Below are 22,079 nucleotides of genomic sequence, written 5' to 3'. Positions count from 1 at the left end.
AACAGTAATAAAGTCAAAACAACAAGCAATAAAAAAACAAATTCCAAAAATAGAGTAAAATTGGCTGTATGGGGTACTGGTTAGGTTAAGGCCCTCTGGTCCCACTCTCACAGTGACAAGACTAATGTTACAGATGCTCCTGGGTGAGAACTACTCGCCAGAAGACTGGTCAGCCTTGATCTTTGATCATGACATGGTCCTTAGGGAATCAAAACTGATTTTTTTCTATTTCAAAGTCCTCCAAGTTTGATACAGACCCTCTAGAAGCTGAAGCGCACCCATCTATTACTCAATGATCAGCACTGAAGGTGTGAGGAGGCGTCTTGTAAAGTGTATCGTCCTTTGGTTGTACACTGCCCTGAAGTCCTGCTGGAGATAGGTGTGATGTTATATCTGCCATTGTAGTCCCATCTGAGCCCCCCGACGGTCCCTTTAGCAAATCTTTATGACACCACAGACACTCATTCCCATCAGCTGCTTTCCACATCTCTGGCAGCTGCCAAGATCTCTAAACTCTGCCACTGGTGACAATCTGCATGCCCCACACTCAATGAGCGGCTAATTCACCTACATAGAATTGCACTTTATGAATGGGTCACATACATACGGAACGTTAAGCTCCAGAAATATGGGATGATTTGGTGCCCATTCCTGTCTCTGAAAGATGGAGGCCATTGACCGGTGTTGACAGTTTCTCATCTTGGCATATGAGCAGACGTCGTGAACCCTAGACAACGGAACTGCAGAGGGAAAACTCTTAGAACCCTTGATACTGCTGCTGTTGCTAATCTTTGGGCTCTGAGAAATGGCTGTGGCTATGTTCATGTTTTTGGGTTAGGGTATAGACCTAGCTGAAGTGGTTGATACATTACACCTCATTGATGTGTTACTGTATTGAATGCTAATGTTGTCCCTGAGGTCCCATTGATCTGCACCTTCCCCTGTCTCTTTCACTTACCTATTTTCCCTCTGCTCTGCCCTTTTAATTCTTTCAAGAACCCCAAAACCCATCTTTGCCCCTCCACGTGCAATGTTTAGGTTAGTAGACTCATTACTTGGCATCCTATATCACTCAGGTGGCAGTGATGTATTCCAGAAAGCCTTGTCACTGTAGGTACATGGTAATATGTATTTTCTACGCGTCCAGCTTTTAAATACCATGTGCTCTTACTGGTTGGATACAAAATATATCGGGTGACTTACTGATATTTAAAAGGAAGGCCTCTACATGTCAAAAAGGGACATTTTGAGAGACCGCACTGCAGGTTTTACACTTAAGCATTCGATCTACACGTGGTAGGTCTGAAGTTATGTTTTCACTTCCATTATAGTAGATGACACAATAGGTGCTGCGGTTCACAAGTGCCATTTAACTTCCACACCTATTACAAGGGACTTACATGTAAGTTAAATTTGCCAATCAAGAATAGGCCAATTTAGCCATGTGTAAAGGGGGAGCACAGGCACTTTGCTCCCAGTAAGCAGGGGTAATGTACACAGAGTTCTAAAGCCAGCAAAGAAGATAAGGCAAAATCAGGGGGCTGTCTGCAAAAGATGGTGATTTCCTACAGTATTAGTATAGACTGTGCTCTCTGTTTGCTTTACGCTGTCATAAGATTAATGCATACCTTTCTGTTACAGGACCTGGGCAAAGAAAACTACAAGAAACCAATAGTAAGTTGTTCTGTTTTTTATTAGTCTGTTTTGTTCTCGTGATACGTTGTAGCAAATATTTATTCAAAGTGATATTCCTACTCCTCCAGCTTCCAAAGCCCGAAGACCTGAGCGTCGTCTGCTTCACCAGTGGAACCACAGGTAAAATGTGCTCATTGAACAAAACATTTTACATCTGTAATTGAAACATATAGAGTCCTACCAGGAAGCAATAATGGGTGCACATCACCACTCGATTATCAGCTCTTTCTCTGGTTACTACCAAAAGGAAGATGCATCTCTTCAATACTTTAGTTAATGTAATGTTAAGTTACATGATTGGTGCAGCCCAGCAGCTGTAATTCCTCTGTTTCTTGTTGTTGGGTGTTTTGGTGTGTAGGCTATCATCTGCAGGTGGTGGCCTTTCTCAATAGAAGGGGACTTGAAAGGTGTTAGGTCATGGTCAGTTGGTATTATAGTATTTTAGCGGGTGTTTATCAGGGTCCCTGCCCTTGGTAGATTAACTTATCTGCTCTTATTAGGTTTCCAAATTAATAGAGTAGGAGAGAGTAGGAGTTGGGTATCCTGATCATTCAATAACAGATGTGATTGTGGTTCATGGTTATATAGTGTGTCTATGATGTGCCCCTCATTGTCATTGTTAAGAGGGCAACGATTAACAATGTGTATTACCGGGAGTCACCTCAATCATCTACTAAACTTCCTTCAAAAAAACAATATGGCACTCTGGAGATATATTGATAATGAGGAACTGCAATGCATGAATGCAGTTCGACCTTTAGGGAAGCAAGGTATTTTCATTGATTGATTGTCTTGTTATAGCACTGAGCACTGTGGTGGAGATGATGCTGAGTGGTTGCAAGGTTAGTACAGGCTGGACTCTGGGTCAGGGACGAGTACAGGCGAAGAAGAGGGTTATTATTTTAAGTATCTTAATAGGTATGACTGTAGAATGTTTCTGTGCAAGTTGGTCGGGGCAAGGATATGGGCAAGACAAAACCTGTTTTCATCTAGAATTCGGCCTTAGCCTAGTGGTAGCAGGAAGGCAGTGCCTCATCCAAGTGGAAATGCTTTGTAATTTGGTGTAAAATTTTGAGACCTTTTCTGACATACTACAGGCAGAAATATAGTGCTCTGCTAATAGTTTGTTTAGTGAACCTGAAAAATTCAACCGGATTGAGACATAAAAATCACATTCGCATAAGCAAGCTTCGAGAACGTCAGAGACAGGTTTTTTAACCTCAAAAAAGTGGCTAACTGATAGAACTTCCAGTGTGATTGGCTGAGAGGCACTGACTGTGATTGCTCCAAAAGCCATGACAAGGTTATAGACCTAACTGTGACTGTTCTAAATTCTTGTTGTGAAAACGAAATCTGAGGTCCATGCTCTGGCAAGGTGAGCACCTGAGCAGCCCCAGAGGGTTTGAACATGGCCTTTTGCCTGCCCATCTCTGTCCCAAAAAAGTTTAAACATCTATGCAAATGTTTGGGGACTGACAATTCTTATTTTGGGAATCTTGGAAACAAAGGCCTCTTAACTGCTTATTTTGGGTAAAAAAACAGAAAGAATCATGAATTAGATGAGCTGACTCCCTAGTCAGAGAAAATGGCTTCTGTGTAGTCAAAATTGTCAGGGAACCAGACTGTTCTAGGTAGAAAACAACCTAAAGAGTAGAAACCCTATGGCCACCTACACGTACACCTCTTCCGAGTTCCCATGCATTGCCTAATTGTTAGTAAACAAAGATTGTTTTCTCCCATTTAAAATCCATTGCAATGTCAGTTTAACTGTTAGTAAAACATTACTGACTCCTACAACGGATTTTCTGCCCAGAAAATAACTTCTTTGTGGTTGCAAACTCTAAATAGCAGTGTTGAAACTGCAAAGACGTTTAGTACTTCTGGCCCTGTAAAATCTGTAGTTAGGGGCATAGTGTCAAAATGTTTAAAACCAATAAAGGCGATACAAAAATACAAAAGTACCAGTGCCATTATACTCTGTCATGAGATTGCTAGAGCTTGTTGCACAAATTTGTTCTGCATTTTACATCTGCTATCACTGAGGCCGAAAAAGAATAGGACCCACTCCAATATTGAGGGAAATGTATTGACCCCCTTCATAGACACTGTCACTATTACGGGGACTAAGCCACCTTTTTTGTGGTGGCGTGTTTGGGGTGTGTGTGCTACAGTCCCAGACATACTTTTTGGTTACTAATAATCAGAGGTCATTGTTGTCCTCAGTGTTTGTTTGGCTCCATCATAGAACAAACTGGTGGTTCTGGCTAAAGGCCAATAGGAACCTCATTATTCAGAAAATCATCCACCCAATACAAACTGGTGTCCTTGTTGGCAGAGTCAGCGGGCGGTCTGTGCTCCTGGTGTGCATTGTGAAGAAGCTTACAATGACGAAAACTTCAGTCTACAGTGCTTTTCATTAACATATTCGCCACTCCTCTGATCAAGAGACACTGAGTACCACTTTCTAATTGACCCAATTTCCTGACTCTCAGTGCATCAGAACACATTTTAACATGTACATAATTAATAAGACTGATCTCTTGCCCTATTCCATTCAAAATGTTTAACTTTTTCATCATTTCTCGCACAGGGGATCCCAAAGGTGCCATGCTAACCCACGAAAATGCTGTTGCCGACGCTTCTGGTTTCCTCAAAAGCACAGAGGTGAGTGATTTAAGCTACCAAGTGGCACTCTAAGAACTAGATGGACAGGTATTGAGCACTATGAGCATGGAAAAAGGGACTGAAGGGCCACTGCGATGGGCAGGAAGTTACTGCCGGGGTATCCATTACATGAATGTCAAACTTGTCACTTATATTTCCAAGGGTGTTAAATGGGCAGACACCGACCAGGGGGTCCAATAGCTTCCTGCAAACTAACTTCAGGCAAGGACAGAAGCCATGAACGTCATGAAAGTGCAAAATCAGTGAGCCTGGTCGTGGTCCAAGTTCCCTCTCCTTTCCTTTCTGCAAATAACTGGGTCCTTCGGTGATGGCAGGATCAGGCCGGCAATCAGGCCCTTGGTAACTGGCCTCTGCTCTTCCTTCTTTGTTTGTTGACCGGTCATTCCTCATCTGTCGGTCAGGACAATGACACTCAAGCACCAGATCTTTTGGGGAGCATGAAATAAGCTTGCATTTTGGAGAAAATATTAAGCTATTCACTGGAGATAAAACAAACAACACTATAAAGCACTATAAAGTAGCCAAAAATACTCCTGTAAAGCACGTTACAAAATCATAAATTTAAAAAAAATCTGTAGAACACGGGTGTGGTCAAATATGAGTCATGGGTTTAGTTAATTGCAAGTAATGACTGAATCATGGAAAATGAGCATGGGTCATCCCCAAGATTTAGTAAACAGCAGAACAGCGGAGCTCTTGTTCCAGTTCCACCAACATTAGCAGCAACCAGCAACACCCTCATCTTCAGAGTGCAGATACTTTTAGATGAGCCCTGGATGTGGGATAACCCTTGGCTTTATGATCTGATATTGTAGTAACAAACACAGTTCACGAAGTAAGCAAGTTAGTGCTGGAATTGCTAAAGGTAGACGTGCTTATTTTTGCAACTAGATAGATACAGTGGAACGTCCAAAACAAATGGCCCCCAACTGGCTCTTGTAGATAAAAAGATAAGTATAATTTTTATTGCTCCGATTTATTGAACCCTAGATCAGACACATCCATGATTCTGGTTTAAGTGTGGATGGGTGGTGGACGTTGTGGTTAGCGACGTTCATGTGGTGTTCTAGCAGATTACTAAGTTTTTCAAATTTACCAGTATTCAAAGCAGAATATGGAAAACACTATATAATCTAGATTGCAAAATACAGATAAGTATTCATTTACTATTATTAACTCTACATATAGGTTCCTTCAAGATAAAATATACTTAACAATATATACTTTGCTTGCCAGTACAGTGTTACTCGAAATTCTGCAGTCAATATATTTGTAATGTCGATATTTGTGATTACTTTATATTATGTAATTCAACGGTTCCTGTGAGAATTGTTGTTGGAAAAGAGCCTGTTAAATTGCTTGCCCTCCCGTGGCACTCTGAATTCTGACTTAGAACTTCTTATCCAATAATGATTCTCTTTAAGCCATATAGAGGATGCACAGATAACATGCATCATTTTGCCAATCCAATATTTCCTTCCATAGTCTCTCGCAGGACAAAATGCCATGTTGAATCTTAACAGTTCACATGCGTAGTATCCAACAAAAGCACCATTCTGTTCACAACACAAAGAACCCTATATTTGTTCATAGAGAACATCTCTTTCATACACGATCTGTCATATTGTTTCTGTGCAGCTTCAGGACGCTAGAACATTATGTATGGCATCAGGGTAAAAGTTTTTCTTAGGCCCTGAATGGGAACCTGGGCATCCTATGGTCTGCAAGGATTTAAGTAATAAAATACTGTATGTTACAAAATAGGGCTTGTGCATAAATGTAGCAATTCAACATATCGTTTGCTCTTTCTCATGCAGAGTGCCTTTGCACCAAAGACAACTGACATTGTTATATCTTACCTCCCTCTGGCCCACACATTCGAGAGAGTGGTGCAGGTAAGCATCCAACTGCTTCAATTGAAGCTTAGACCATACTCTGGTTTTGACTGACAGTACCTATTGTGCCTGATTGTTATGATATGTTTATATTCCATTGGCTGCCTCTTTGTCTGTCCTGTCTGCGCAAGAATGGGTTCAGATTATACAGATTTCAGAAACAAGGGTTTACACATGCACACTTAGCCCTTTAAAAAATGACTCCCTTCAAATTCTGATTCACATACCGACTGAATAGTACGTCACAGTGCAAACCTCGGGTTGAGTCGCAAAGCAGTCGATGTGCAAAAAACACCACCTGTTTTACGAGCCAACCTACATACATCTGTCCCAAAATTGTCTGTTACCCTATGTCTCTGATTTTGGATAAGTAAACAAATGCGATGAATCGATTTTCCTGAACATATTATTCTAGGTATTTACTCCATCTGTATTTACTTTATTTAGTGCTCCCCCTGAATTAGTTCAGAAAAAGTAATTTAGACTCCTTTAAAGTCTGAGACCTGCCTATCAATTAATTTGCTTCTGCTTACAGACTAGTCCTTCAGTCATAAACACATGTCATTGGAGACTAACACAAATCTCTCCTACTTGTTGGCACAAAGAACCTTAATTGATATAAATAGTTCATTCTGGACTGGAAGTAAATGTGCTTGAGACATTTCTCCCCGCTTGTAAGGGGCATTTAACTATTTTACTTCCCTGGACAACTACGACTCATATTTTGAGCACAGACAGGAAAATATGTGATATTCCCACCTCTATATGAAAGGGGTGCGACCTTCACTGTGAACTTGCAGCCTGTAGTGGACAAAGCAGCCAACAACGGAGCCAGCTGAGGCTCTTCCATTAGAAACCAAGCTTTTTCCCCCCTTCTAAATAAGACGAGGAGCAACTAGTTTGCTGGAGCAGGATTTCTCCAATGTATGGAAGATCCCTCACCTCCAAACTCTAAATGATCCTCTAAGTTTGGAATTAATTTGCTTACCACTTATATCAGAGACCATAACTCACAGGTCATATGCATTTTTGACAAAGTCCCCTGAAAGGTTTCATAGAGGTACCTTTCTTGCTATCTTTGTGTTGGCCTATACACCAGCATCGACTTTCTTGGGAGCTCACAATTAACTGGAGTGCCAGTCAATATTATTTGGGATTTTATATCCGATTTCTCCTAGCTCCCTTCATTCCTTTAAACAGATTATTTATTTATTACCTATTGCATCTATGGTTGGATTATGGAACCGATTTCACACTTATAAACTTTTGCTTCTTAATTGTTTTACTTTATGTGTGTTGTACTTATATCGGAAGGTAAGCTTGGAGCTCAGATGATACTTTTAAGGAATCTATGAATTGTCTCAGAAGTTTCTCCATAGTCAGTTTGTTCTGGTACTTTTGCCTTATCACATTAAGGTGTTTTGCCAGTCTTCCTCTTCCACCTGCCTTATATGTATTACATGAACACCACCACCCAAAAGCCAGTGCTAGGCGTAAATGTGGTACCCCTGGGCACCCTCCGCAGATCACTACTGGACCTGTGCATGACAGAAGAAGGACAACAACTGCTTTTGGACCTGTGCTGAGAATCATAAGGGCTGGGCCTGCTCTCACTTGTACTCAGGACATAACTAGAGTGGCTTCCACCAACTTTGTAATTTATTAACTATTTGGTGTAGAGTGAATCATTCCCCACTTAGCTTTAGAGTACTTTTGCAGAGAGCATTTATACGCTTATAATTGTGTACTCATATTACACTTATACTTAATTTGAGAGTCAATGAGTGAAAGGGACTAGGCCAGAATCAAATAATATGTGGGCGAAGCACACACCTGTCAATAGATACCAGAGCTCTGGGTTCTAATGTCAGCACAACTTGATCAGTGGGTCATACCCAAAAACACAAATGTCAAGGAACATGAACTATTGCTTTTGTGTGTTCAATATTCATTAAAATTAATGGAAAACTAAGAGATTGCAACAGGTTTTGCAGGTAAAACAATGGAAAATAACATCAACCAGATGAAAGAGTTCAGGAAATCATGGGTCATATTAACAAGAAGGTAGATTAATTCTGTTGTTTCTTGATCTCTGCAGACTGTGGTATATTGCTCTGGAGCGCGAGTGGGCTTCTTCCAGGGAGATATCCGGCTGTTGACCGATGACATGAAAGCTCTGCGACCAACAGTCTTCCCCACTGTGCCACGACTGCTGAACAGGATCTATGATAAGGTAAACACTAGTGCTGCAAAGAAACAATTCCACAGAACTTATGTTATTTTTTTATTTTTGTGTGTACCAACTGTGCCACAGAGTCTCTTGGACTTGGGAAATTCAGTTCGATCAGTGTTAAGTCCATGTGAACACTTCAAAAGCAGAAAGCACTGTTAGAGTTCTAATAGAAGAGTCAGACTTCACCATTTTCCTGAAGTGATCAGGGTTATCAGTTCCAGAAGCAGGCACCAAGCAGCCAAAGAAGCATTCCACTGAGTAGATTTTGGTACATCCAGGTTTGAGGAACAAGAGTGCATGTGCTATCCTCAGAACCAGGATACCCTTGCTAGTGATGGTGCTCTTTACAAATACACGTAACATAGCATAACTTAAATGCATGGATGGAATGTAGGTGAGATTTAATGATAGTATTGAAGAGCAATGAAAAGATCCCACACTCAACATTTTCAATTGCCTTACGACAAAAATAGCTTTTACTGCTGTGGAATGCCACACTTCATTTCCCTAGTAAATAAGAGGAGTTTCATCCATAAAACAGGTACAACGTCTTTGGAGCTATTGCTTTGAGATCATTTTGAAGGGCAGGTTGTGATAAAATTGCACTTTTCAGAACACAATTAACCTGCTACCTTACAATCCATTCCAGACAAACATATTTTCTGTTTTGAACAACTGAATCCATAAAAAAGCTGTGACGGACAAATTGAAGAGAAGACAGCTGGGAGGCAAGAGTAAAGAAGGTGGATATGTAGGCTGTGTGATGTAAGAGTATGGTGAATTGATGAGGATGGCACTCCTTTGGTCAATGTGGGGAATTCCATTTGCGCCTATGCAAAGTCCTCAGACGTTTTCCTTTCCTGTGCCATGATTTTTAATCTGAGTCTAATTTATTTACTGCAGGCCTTGTGTGCTTCTATTGAAATTATTACAACTCCCCAATGTACGCCACACAATGGCCACTTAACTAAGATCTAATACAAGTTGGGCCTGTGAAGGCTGAGATCAAGACTTAAGCCTTTCCATCAGCCTTAGCGCAACAGAAAACGGCCCATGCTACTTACTATCCACCACAAAATATGTTTTGCGCTGGAAAGCTGCACTTCACAATTGCAAAAACTGCTTTGCGCCACTGTTCATGAAGGGAGAATTACTGGGATGGATCATTGCAGATACCCATTGGTTTTGATGCAAAGCAGGATCTACTAAGATGGCCAGACTAGGCTTTGCATCGGAAACCAACACCAACTAGTTGTAGGTGCAAACAAGGGGAAATATGTTCATGCCACAAAAAACAATATATTGCATGTGTATTGCAGTGCAGTGTACAGCACACATCCAATTCGTGGGAACTCTCTGAGTTTTTCTGCAACTAGCAATTTCTACTAGAAGAGTATGCCTTCAGTACAAATCCTATCATAACCAGAGTCCATTTACCTCTGCACCATGCTATAAGTCTATGCATCACGCATGGCAGGTTTGCATGAGCACCTGGGCAGGGGGTGACACCAGCAGCAGGCCAATATTTGTACATGTGGTTCTGCACTGTGTTTTCTCTTGTGTGCAACACAGCACTACACATTTGGATGCTGTACTACTTTATGTCAACAATTAGTAAATCTGGGCTTACATTTATAATAAAAGAACAACCGCTTAAAGTGACTGTTGCTTGAAACTGCAGTTGTATATTGCTGCTTTAAAACAGACTTCAGAGAAATATTTATTTGTCCCTAGTTTCTATGACTTTGGCATTGTGCTGATTCTTGTGAAGACAAAATCGTGCTCTTGATTCCTGAATGCCAGTGTGTCTAGATAAATTCTCTGTTTAGAGAAAGTATACATTTATATTTTCCCAGTGGTGGTGAATGAAATAATGAATGCTGTTTGTATTTTACAAGTGAATAATTCGGAATATTTCTTGTTTAAAAGTTTATGAAAGGATATCTAAACCTTTATAAACAAACAGCTGTCACGGGCAGTCTAGGCGTCCATGAATGGCATTGATAGAGGAATATATAAGGTTACAGATCTGTTTGAGATGTTGTTTCCTTGTACTTCACCTAACACTTCCTGAGAGTGGACAGTGATCATGGTACCAAACAATTTGACAGGAACAGTTTTATGCAGGCTTTGGTTTTCTAGGGGATGTTTCTTTTCATCAGGTTCTTCAGTACTCTTAAGTATATTGGCAAACATATTTTAATACCCATACTGTTATTTCCATGGACGTTTTCTATTCCCTCCTTTGATCCTCACTAGGGACACTGTGGCTCAGATTTACAAAATTCTCATACAGCACAGTGCAGTAGCTAAAAATGCTGCGCTGCTTGAGAAGGAGAGAGCAGTAGAATGCCATATTTACAGGGATATGGCACTCTCCTCTCCTCGTCCCCTTTCCCTAGCACCGGCGCTGATATTTGCTGTTGTGCGCCACAAACACACCTTTGCACCATAGTGCAAGGGTGTCTGCATGAGTCTAGCATAGGTTTTGTACTGAAAGGATATCCTTCCAGTACAAAATACCATGCTTAGATTAACTGTGTGCAATGCAGTACACATGCAAAGCCGGAAAAGAAAAGAAAGGAGAAATAAAAGCATTTCTCTGTGATAGCGGCCAGTTGAAATTGTCGCTATTTTTTGTATGCAAAACCCTGTCTATTTTTTTTTTTTTAGCAAACAGGGTTTTGCGTCAAAAACCTTGGGTTGTTGCATGGGAACGCCAATGCACCACCCATGAAATGTCCCCTTGGCGCTAAGTATTGCAAAGCAGCGCTGCTTTGTTTGATGTTCAAATGATGTTCCAGGTCGAAATAGGTTTTGCTGGAAAGTAAATAAGTACAAACATATTTTGTGTTAATTTGTGTCACTTTTGTAATGCAAACACGGCACAGAATCTCAGTAAATATATCCCTGCGTACACTGCACACCTAGAAGATAGCTCTATCAGAGAAGTATGTTTATGATCCTGGGACCCTTGAGGTATGCGTCGATTTCAGCTGGGAGCCTGCAAAGGTGCTGTGAATCAGTCCTATGTTCCCTTCAGAAGCCTTGGATTCTTTTCACAAGTAAACTCTTTCCACACAGGTTCACAGCGGAGTACAAACGCCTCTCAAGAAGAGAATTCTGCAGTTTGCCGTAGCCCGGAAGACTGCCGAGGTTAAACAAGGTGTTATCCGAAATGATAGCATCTGGGACAAATACTTCTTCAAGAAAGTCCAGGTATGGCCACTCCTTAATCCATCTATGTTGCGTGTTGCATGGACTGTGCACGTAGACATGTTCATGCCTGGCAGAAGAGTGCTACAAATGCCTTTACTTATAGATTATGCTCTGAGCATTGATTGCAAAATAGCGGACTTGTCTACAGCATTCTGATGCCCTTTTGATGTTTTCTACAGGATACCATGGGGGGGCGGGTGCGAATCATGGTGACTGCTGCAGCCCCCATCTCTCCCACTGTGCTGACGTTTCTGAGGGCAGTCTTGGGGTGTCAGGTAAGTGCAATCACCTGAGAAGACCAAACAATCCTTGTCCAGTGCTCACTGAAAGTAGATCCTGCTTGTACTAATACCCTCGTAGATATAGCAACTAATTACTCGGGTTGTCATAATGGAGCGAAAGGAAAGTATGTTCAGGAAATCCCGTAGGGAGGTGCGATATGAAGATATTCAGCAGTGAATTAACAAAGGTATCAAAACGGGAAAAAGAGTTTTGAAATGTGGGATTACAACACCTTTCAATGCTGCAAAAATCTACAAAGCTAGTGATTAATTTGAGCTGGTGGGTGCAGATGGGGCCCCCGGTACTCCTTTTAGGGGACTGGTACTTATTTTTCCTCATCAAACTTTGACCCCGAGCAAGAGAAAGTAAATATAGAAAAGGGAGGAGGAAGGAGAAAGAGAAAGACAACAGTATCAAAGAAAGAAAGCAGGTACCTGCAAGATGTGAGATAAAGAGGAAGAGAGAGTCTGGTGCAGGCGCGACCTGTCCTTTAGGGCGGAGGGGCCACGCCCCCCCACCTTTTGCCCCTCATGAAGAGTGTCTGGCAGGCTGAACAAAGGTCAGCCTGACAGACACTCTTCCTGTTCAGGTCAGGCAGCCAGGAGCAGACATGCGCGATTTGCACAGACTCCTGGCTGCCTGAGCTGAACTTTACTTGGCTGAAGAGGTCACAGCTCCTGTGGGCGTGACTTTCTCGGCTCAGCAAAGGTGCCTCGAGGCCATCCCCTGGGTGACGAGGAAAGCGTCACCCATTGACTTTGACATGGGTGCTTCAGGTTTAAGCCCTGAAGTGCCCAGGGTGAGTGTCAATCAGTGATACTTTGTCACAGAGTGGGGTGGGGTCAGCAGTCTCACTGACCCCATCCCACTCTGTGACGAGGCTGGGACTGCTGCCTTCCCTCATTGGCTGACATAAGGTCAGCCAATGAGGGAAGGCAGCAGTCCCAACCCTCCTGGGACCTCCAAGGCTGAAGGTAAGTGTGTGTGTGCTTTTAAAATGAACGATTGGTGCGTGCGTGCATGTTTGAATGTTATGAGTGTTGTTAATGGATGTGCGTGCATGCGTGTGAAAGAATGAGTGTGTGTATGATCTTTTAAAATGAATGTTTGGTGCGTGCATGTTTGAATGTTATGAGTGTTGTTATTGGATGTGTGTGCGTACATGTGTGTGTGAAAGAATGATTGTGTGTGTGATCTTTTAAAATGAATGTTTGGTGTGTGTGTGCATGTTTAAATGTTATGAGTGTTGTTAATGGGTGTGCGTGCATGCGTGTGAAAGAATGAGTGTGTGTATGATCTTTTAAAATGAATGTTTGGTGCGTGCATGTTTGAATGTTATGAGTGTTGTTATTGGATGTGTGTGCGTACATGTGTGTGTGAAAGAATGAGTGTGTGTGTGATCTTTTAAAATTAATGTTTGGTGTGTGTGCATGTTTTAATGTTATGAGTGTTGTTAATGGATGTGCGTGCATGTGTGTGAAAGAATGAGTGTGTGTGTGCGTGTGATCTTTTAAAATGAATGTTTGGTGCGTGCACGTTTGAATGTTATGAGTGTTGTTAATGGATGTGCGTGCTTGCGTGTGTGTGTGAAAGAATGAGTGTGTGCTTCCCGCCCGCCCCCCTTCTAAAGCTGCCGCCGCCACTGGTCTGGTGGTGGATTAAGAGTCATGAGATGATTGGCATTGGGCACGCTGACATTCAGCAGCACCAACCGCAGGCTTCTTAGAAAAACCATGGGTACTGGCAGTTACTCTTTTACAAATCAAGCACTATACTAAGCAGCATGACTTTTAGAGCATCCGTCTACAAGTCCTCTTCCCAACATCCAAACAACCGGAGAATTGTGTTGAACCTGATCATGACAGAGAGGAGTAACTGATCAAGTGAGTGAAAATCTAAGTTAAAAGAAAACTGAGAACAAATGAAATTTTCAAGCAGTTTTCCTAATTACGATGGAATAGCTCGAACAATATATATAGACAAGGAATGGGTTTTGTTGAGATATAAGTTATTACACTAACCAATTTCAATCTTGCCACAAGCCTGATTAAAATGGAGATTGGGTTTTTGGTTAATAAATGGTAGCTATGCAGACTGGAGACCACCCTGGAGATAACTCACAAGTCAACTCAAATAACATAAAAGCATATACAGATAATTACACAGGGAAGAGTCATGAAGTGGATTCTATTCCGACTAGAGTGGAAGATTGAAAAGGAAGATGCACACAGTTGTCATGTAAGAATTCACATGGTGTTCTGCTGTAGTGAGTAAGTGTTCCTAGGTACTTCATAGTAGCATCCTTAGCTCCTTCCAGAACCTCTGTTACTGTCTTTATCAATCCCTTTTCTTCCTTCCATTTTCTTCTGGTTCACACCAGACTTGCTGCTTCTGTAGAACTTTCAAGGCCAACCCTGTTAACAATAGGTCCCGATTGCCACTCACTGTGCCAGACAGTGCTGGATGTACCACTCAGGTGCCCTATGGTTAACTTGAGCTGTTTTTGTTTATACATCCTCCATTGCCGACTTTTCCTCCTCATTGCTTGATGTCTTGACTTTTTTTCCGAACCCCTGATGTTATTGATTACTGTTGCCTATTTTTCATGTTGAATAACTATAGACTACATTGTAGATTTCTCCTGAATAATTGTTCTCTTCAGTTGCAAAACTCTATCAAACTTGTACACCATGTCAACACCCCCAAAGCCAGATGTACACCTGATAAAGAGATGTAAATAAAGAAATACTCCTCCTCCTACCTTCTCCCTCCTTTGCCTCTCCCTGCACTGCTGAATCTCATGCATCCCTTTCATCTCTGTCCTGCTGTGCAGCGAGATGCTTCTTCTTTTCAGCACTCCTCTCTGCTCTCGTCTTGCACACTTGCTGCTTCTCCAGAATCTCTGCAACATATGCATCTTCATCTATACTTTTATGTCTTTACAATTCCCCTATCCTCTTTACTCCCTTTTCTCTCCTTTGACAATCCCTTTCTCTTTCCTAACATTCCTCACCATCCGCCCCGGTACCTCCCATCTGCATGCTTCTCCTTTTTCCTAGCCTTTCATCCCCACCCCTCCTGGCTTTGTCACTTTCCTTGTCACCGTCCCCATCTATTTCACTATTTCTGCCTCGTCCCTTGTTTCAGCCTATTCCCGCCAGCCCCGTTCTCAACTGCTGTTTCCTTTTCAATCCCTGTATCCGCAGCAGTTAATCTGACCAGTGTCCTCTGGTCATCCTCTGAGGCCTCCCATGACATCTCAGGCCCCTTAGTGCTCTCCCCCCCCCCACACGTGCACCCTGGTATGAGTATGATCATTCACCTGGAAAACGTGCAGGAAAGTCATTCATGAAAACGGTGAGAAGTTATAAGAGACACTCTGGAGACACTCACTGTAGTCAGGTGGAAGCTCACACAACCATGAACTATTCCCTCTCGCCCTCCAGAAGTAACGCTGGTCCATCAAGGGCTGGTTTAAGTTGAGCAAATTATCTTCAAAGTTTGTTCTGTGGATGTCCTTTCAAAACTTTTTAGTCAAGTGCAGATTATGAATGCGCATTGTACACTGTGATGTGCATACAGGAGGTGGGATTGATATTCTTTGGATCTGGCCTTTGTTAATAGGATGTGCTTCCTTCCTCGAAACAGATATTCGAAGCCTATGGGCAAACTGAGTGTTCAGCAGGATGCACCATGACAGCTCCTGGAGACTGGACAGCAGGTAAGAGTCTGGACCACTGCCATGGTGGGAGCGTCACTGTTAACAGAAGTCATGTTATTAATAATAAAATAATAGTTTTTTATATGGCCTTGGTATGTAAAGTGAACAACTATACATTGCTCCAGTTATCTAAAGCACCACACTTTCCTAGTTCAGAAAGCACCATTGAATGGCTTACACTGAGCAAGTGTGCGGACTATCATTGCCACGCTAACTTTCCGCATTATCCCAGGGTGTAAAGCACCATTGCTACACAGAAAGCACCACTACCATACCGAGCGTCCACATTGTAACAAAATGTAACCACAAGTGCTGTGGCACTGTAACACTCACACTGTGTAAAGCGCCATAACCATACCGAGCGTCCACATAGTATCAACATGTAAACCATAGATGCTGTGCCACTGTAACATTCCCACTGTGTAAAGCACCATTGAAAGGAAAGTCTCTGCTTTGCAGCATCATGTAAAACAAAACAAGAGAGAGAAAAACATAACGGGGGGGAGATGAAGCAAAAGAAAGATACAAAAACAGTGACAACAGGAGAAAACGGACGATAAAGAACGTGCAGGAGTGAAATAAGAGCACTGCGAGTGCCTGGTCATGGATTAAAAAGGCATAAGGTAGAATGAAGATTATGCATCCATGCTATTCAGCACCACAATCTTCTGCAGTCCTGCTGGCAACTTTTGAGCATACGTTTGGGACCAGCACTTATCATAGTACAAATTAAGCACTGAGAGTAACAAATAAAGGCCCCCACATAAACATGGTTTCACACGCTCACATGCATGGTAATCGCTCATGGTGTCATCACTCCAGGAATGTAATTCGTCCAGTCAAAACTTGATGAGACCCAAAAGCTCCTTGGGTGGGACATACACAACATTAGGGAGAAAAAACATTAAGTTAAGAGGAGTGAACTGAGATAGACAAGAACACCATTTATTAATTCATAAGCTAGAGGCAGACCCAGAGCCCACTGTAAGTCTATGTTTGATTCAATAGTTCTCATGCAAAAAGGCAGTAGACAGAAACTTCTTCTTCTTCTGAAACATGAGAAGAAAGTTCCAAACAGTTGTCGTGCTCGGAAACTATTAGACAAAATATCATACATTTGTTTCCAATGCAATGAGTTCCTCTCTTGTGAAATATCCCAAGATCAAAAAAGGAAAAACGGCTTATTTAAGCCCCTATCTAAGAAGAGCAAGCGAAGAGGCATAGAGGTGCATTTCACAGTTATGGATAGAATAAGCAAGCAGGAAGGAAAAGCGAGGTAACCGATTTCAGATTCAGCAGTGCTAGATAAAGTACTTACTCCCTATAACATACATACCTATTCCCATTTCAGGTCATGTTGGCACACCCATTCCTTGCAATATTGTCAAATTGGAAGACGTACCAGACATGACCTACTTTGCAGCCAACGGGGAAGGAGAGGTAAATATTTCTCACATGTTGTGGTTGGGGCCAAAGCATAACCTGACAAAGGTCCAAAATTCAATGTTTTTATTCATCTACATAGGTCTGCATCAAAGGAACCAATGTGTTTAAAGGCTACCTCAAGGACCCAGAGAAAACAGCAGAAGCTCTTGACGCTGATGGATGGCTTCACACCGGTGACATTGGAAAATGGTTGCCAGTAGGTTATTTGCTTATTTCAAATTTTGATATAGCTCAAATCTTTCTTTGCCACATGCTTCTAGTGTCGTGGGTTTAACCTCTGGAGTGAAGTGTAGGGTGTGGCATGCCTGGGTAGCATTTGAAGAGGGATGCTGTGGGGGGAGTCTGTGTTGCTGGAGTGGTGGCAGTAAGATTCAGCATACTTCGTTTACATGCATAATCGTCATGATCCTTTACAAATACATCATTGTTCGTTACCACATGTCCAATACACTGTTTATATTTTCATGATGACCCAATAAAAGGTTTAATGATTTGAAAAACTGTCCTAGGGACAAAATTGCTCCTTGAAACCTTTGTGTTTGCTTCCACGAGTGAGGTACATTATGGAATGTTCCTTCGTGAAACTGTTTGCTCTCTGGTCCTTGATAAAAATGGACAATTTTGCTATCGTGTGCCATTCAAAACATATGAACGATAATCATGTGCAATATTATGGCAATGCTAATTTGGATTGTGGACAGTTCAATACATCAGTCAATAACGTGCCACATTACCAAGTTAGGTTTTTGTGGTGCTGTGACTCCCTGATGCTATTGGTGAATTATGGGGTCCATGTGGTTTGGTTGAGAATCTCCCTCTTTTGTTGGTCTTCTGTGGTTTGCAGTTAATGGGGCCAACTGAAAGCAAATTGAGTATACCTTAATGATACTCCAGAGTCTTTTAAGAATGCTCCCTTTCACTGGTATTGAAAACCGGACATCTGAAGAAGTTTTCAGCATCCAGCAATCAGAGGTAAAAACCCCAAAGCGCCAAGGAGACAGATGCTTACAGGGAATTTTCAGGATTAACGTCTCTAAAATTCCCAAAAATCTAGGGTACAGCTAAGAGGCACAAATAATAATCACCACTATTCCAGAAGTAACATATTCCCATTGTGGAGAGAAAACAAGCAATCAGTAATACTTATCTCCAGTGCTGGGGTATCCGGGTTGAAAGCTGAACAAGCAAAGAGGAAAAGTGTGAGTGATTTCATTACTAGCACAGCATGATATCATTTCCCATATAACAGGAAGGGTCTGAGGCTCTTTAAGTTTTCAATGTACTTGACTCTGAACCCATACTATATGCAGGGAACACCCTTGTCATGCTGAGAGCAGTGAGGCTTTCCTTGAGGCCAATTTGTCAAGTATTTGTGCAATATTTCAAACATTAAAACAGTCAAACCATCACACAAAAAGGATCTCACACCAGGTTAGGTCTTGTTCCGTCAACATCGAGAATCCCATTGAAGGGCTTGTGATGCAAAGGATGGTGTCAGGGGTACTTTGCACAGCTGAGATGATGAATTGGTTCGGACGAGCGGTGAAACTGTAATGTGGAGCTTTGACGTAATGGTTGTGGCTGTCGTCAACAAGGGATGCAAGGACCTGCACCAGGGAAGCGTTGTGCAGTGGTGGTTTAACGGCGATACATCAAACCCAAGATGTACGGTGCAGTAGCGATGTAAGTCTTCTGTGCTGGATCCAATCCACACAGCAGCTGCCATGCATCAGTTTTGCTTGAGGATGCACCGATACAATGAAACATGTTGGTTCTGCTCAGAGATGCACTGCTCAACAGACAGCTTGGATTTGGCCACTCAGCCGGGTTGATGTGTTGCCTCCGCTGGTAAAAAAAAATGAAGACTTTTGTAGTGTGAAAGAACAAAAAAAAGGAAAAGTTTGAGGGGAAATGAAGAAGCAGTTGGGGTGGGGGGAAGGAAAGAAGCAAACAAGTGAGAAAGCAACACAAAGGCAGGAACAGAAGTACAGAAGAGAAGTACAGAAGATGGAGTGCGAAAAGTGTGTGTGTGTGCATAATATATATATATATATCTATATATATATATAGATATATATATAGATATATATATATACATATTTTAAACAAAAGCGTCCTCTCTGTGAAAGCGCACTCCCACCAGGTTAATTTAGGAAAATCAAAATTCAGCAACTCACAGCGAATTGATTTCAGTCTTTTCAAAATTCAGGCCTATATCGAAAAAACATCTCTGGACACGTGTTTCGGGGTTGATCCCCTCATCAGCAGAGAAACTAAAAAATATATCACCCTCGTAGGTGCAGCCATTGCTGGATGTGTTCCAGACTCTCATTCCTTTTAAAGACCACATACCTGGCTCGTTCAGCAAATTCAATTGCAAGCACCTGATTAATATATTCAAGTACCAGCCCAAGTGCATGCTGGTTACGGTAGTCCTGCGCATTTGTAGTTGCACCCAAAGTGGGTTGCTGGAGCCAGACAAAATCGTGAAAAGAATACAATTCCTTAGTAGGCGAATTCGACGTGAATTTTCAAATTAGCTGCATATATTCCAACCTGCTGCTCCCACTTTGGGTGCAACTACAAATGCGCAGGACTACCGTAACCAGCATGCACTTGGGCTGGTACTTGAATATATTAATCAGGTGCTTGCAATTGAATTTGCTGAACGAGCCAGGTATGTGGTCTTTAAAAGGAATGAGAGTCTGGAACACATCCAGCAATGGCTGCACCTACGAGGGTGATATATTTTTTAGTTTCTCTGCTGATGAGGGGATCAACCCCGAAACACATGTCCAGAGATGTTTTTTCGATATAGGCCTGAATTTTGAAAAGACTGAAAGGAATTCGCTGTGAGTTGCTGAATTTTGATTTTCCTAAATTAACCTGGTGGGAGTGCGCTTTCACAGAGAGGACGCTTTTGTTTAAAATAAATCACCGGCTGGTCCAGCCGGGAAAGCAGCACCACTGTGTTCTGAGCAGGTCGGTGTGACTAAAATGGATTGTCACACTTCGAGCAGCAGGTTGGAATATATGCAGCTAATTTGAAAATTCACGTCGAATTCGCCTACTAAGGAATTGTATTCTTTTCATGATTTTGTCTGGCTCCAGCAACCCACTTTGGGTGCAACTACAAATGCGCAGGACTACCGTAACCAGCATGCACTTGGGCTGGTACTTGAATATATTAATCAGGTGCTTGCAATTGAATTTGCTGAACGAGCCAGGTATGTGGTCTTTAAAAGGAATGAGAGTCTGGAACACATCCAGCAATGGCTGCACCTACGAGGGTGATATATTTTTTAGTTTCTCTGCTGATGAGGGGATCAACCCCGAAACACGTGTCCAGAGATGTTTTTTCGATATAGGCCTGAATTTTGAAAAGACTGAAAGGAATTCGCTGTGAGTTGCTGAATTTTGATTTTCCTAAATTAACCTGGTGGGAGTGCGCTTTCACAGAGAGGACGCTTTTGTTTAAAATATATATACATATATGTATATATATATATATATATATATATATATATATATATATATATATATATATATGAGAGAGCAATACAGACACCGGAGGGCAGGCGTTTTTTGGGGAGCGCACAAACAACTGGAAAACATATGGACTCTCAAGGAGTAATTAACCAAAAAGAAAGAAAGTTCCCTAAAACAGAGCAGTGGAAGGATACTAGTCAGCCAAACCAAAGGTTGGTTAATAGACTTTGTTCTAGGGGCGAGATAAACAAGATTGACAAAATAGGAAAGGAAAAGGAAAGACAAGACAACAAATACAAAAGCAAGCAAATGAGAGTGACAATAAAGCAACTGGCAGGCTGTAAATTTCTTGGTGAGCCCACATAGATCTTTCACAATCTAGGTCGGCGAGACTGGCAACATCTAAAAATGAAGCCCTTTGCATTACACAGAATTTCAGGTAATATCAGGTTTCTGCATTTCCAGGCACCATTGCAGTATTTGCTACAAGGACCACTCTTCTCAGGGTTGTGCTGGCCCTGGAGGAGAACTGACATAACGCTGTTATTTCTGGTCTTCCTCACTCACCCTTGCAACACATTGTACCCTACTAGGAATTACCTTTGTTTTTATAGTTGAGCCCGCAAGTGCTTGCGCTAGCGAGACTCTGTTGTGTACAGTAAAGGGCTTGGATCGTGCCTATCGCTCACCATTTTTTGGCTTTTGTGACCTTCCACTTTACAGCCACATAATTCGGCACTTCAGGCCTGGCATCATTTCTGTTTCACTCTGTGGCGCAGGGACCAAGCACTGATTGATTCAAAGTAATCAGTGCCCGTCCTCTGCACCTGGCGTGATCTAGGTACTATTTTGTTCTTTTTAACTGGTAGTGCTCTGCAAACAGAAAGCTTGACACTCTCAAAAACTTGCCCAGCAAAACAAACAACATTGCAAAGTTTTATTTTTTATAGCTAATTTTCTTTTATTTTGCCAAGCTGTATTTTCTCACTTTCCACTAATGTTTTCTTGTGTTTTTGCTCCTGGGTGCTCTTCTCAAAAGATGACGATTATCTTGTTCGAAATATTGCAATGGAACATTGTTTCTTTTTCATGTCTAATTTATGAAATGATGCTTTAACACATAATCTTGTAGTACACCACAATTCACCTCACTCGAGACTGACCCACTACGATCCACTGCACCTTACCCCACACCAATCCTCACCCACTCCAATCCAAACCACTCACACCAATTCAATCCAACCCACTCCAATCTAATCTGCCCCACTCCACTCTGCTCCAATCCAAAGCAATCTGCCCAACTGCAATCTGCTGCACTTCAATCCAAAACAATCTGTCCCACTGCAATCTAAAACAATCTGCACAAATGCAATCTGCTGCACTACAATCCAATACAATCTGCCCCACTCCAATC

The 22,079-nt window shown here is 41.9% G+C and overlaps 1 protein-coding gene across 1 annotated transcript in view; it reads left to right on the top strand.

Annotated features, from left to right (window-relative positions):
- ACSL5 (acyl-CoA synthetase long chain family member 5) overlaps positions 1-22,079 on the top strand; it is a 125,351-nt gene that overhangs the window by 84,698 nt on the left and 18,574 nt on the right. Inside the window, exons 8-17 of the mRNA XM_069239391.1 lie at positions 1,642-1,674; positions 1,764-1,815; positions 4,286-4,359; positions 6,198-6,275; positions 8,374-8,508; positions 11,593-11,727; positions 11,907-12,002; positions 15,658-15,730; positions 17,082-17,170; positions 17,256-17,372. Coding sequence (XP_069095492.1) covers positions 1,642-1,674; positions 1,764-1,815; positions 4,286-4,359; positions 6,198-6,275; positions 8,374-8,508; positions 11,593-11,727; positions 11,907-12,002; positions 15,658-15,730; positions 17,082-17,170; positions 17,256-17,372 — 882 coding nt within the window. The remainder of the gene's footprint in view (positions 1-1,641; positions 1,675-1,763; positions 1,816-4,285; positions 4,360-6,197; positions 6,276-8,373; positions 8,509-11,592; positions 11,728-11,906; positions 12,003-15,657; positions 15,731-17,081; positions 17,171-17,255; positions 17,373-22,079) is intronic.

This window comes from Pleurodeles waltl, chromosome 6 (genome assembly GCF_031143425.1).
Source record: "Pleurodeles waltl isolate 20211129_DDA chromosome 6, aPleWal1.hap1.20221129, whole genome shotgun sequence".
NCBI lineage: Eukaryota > Metazoa > Chordata > Amphibia > Caudata > Salamandridae > Pleurodeles > Pleurodeles waltl.
The sequence above is the reverse complement of the archived record's forward strand: the minus strand, read 5'-3'. Positions and strand labels throughout refer to the sequence as shown.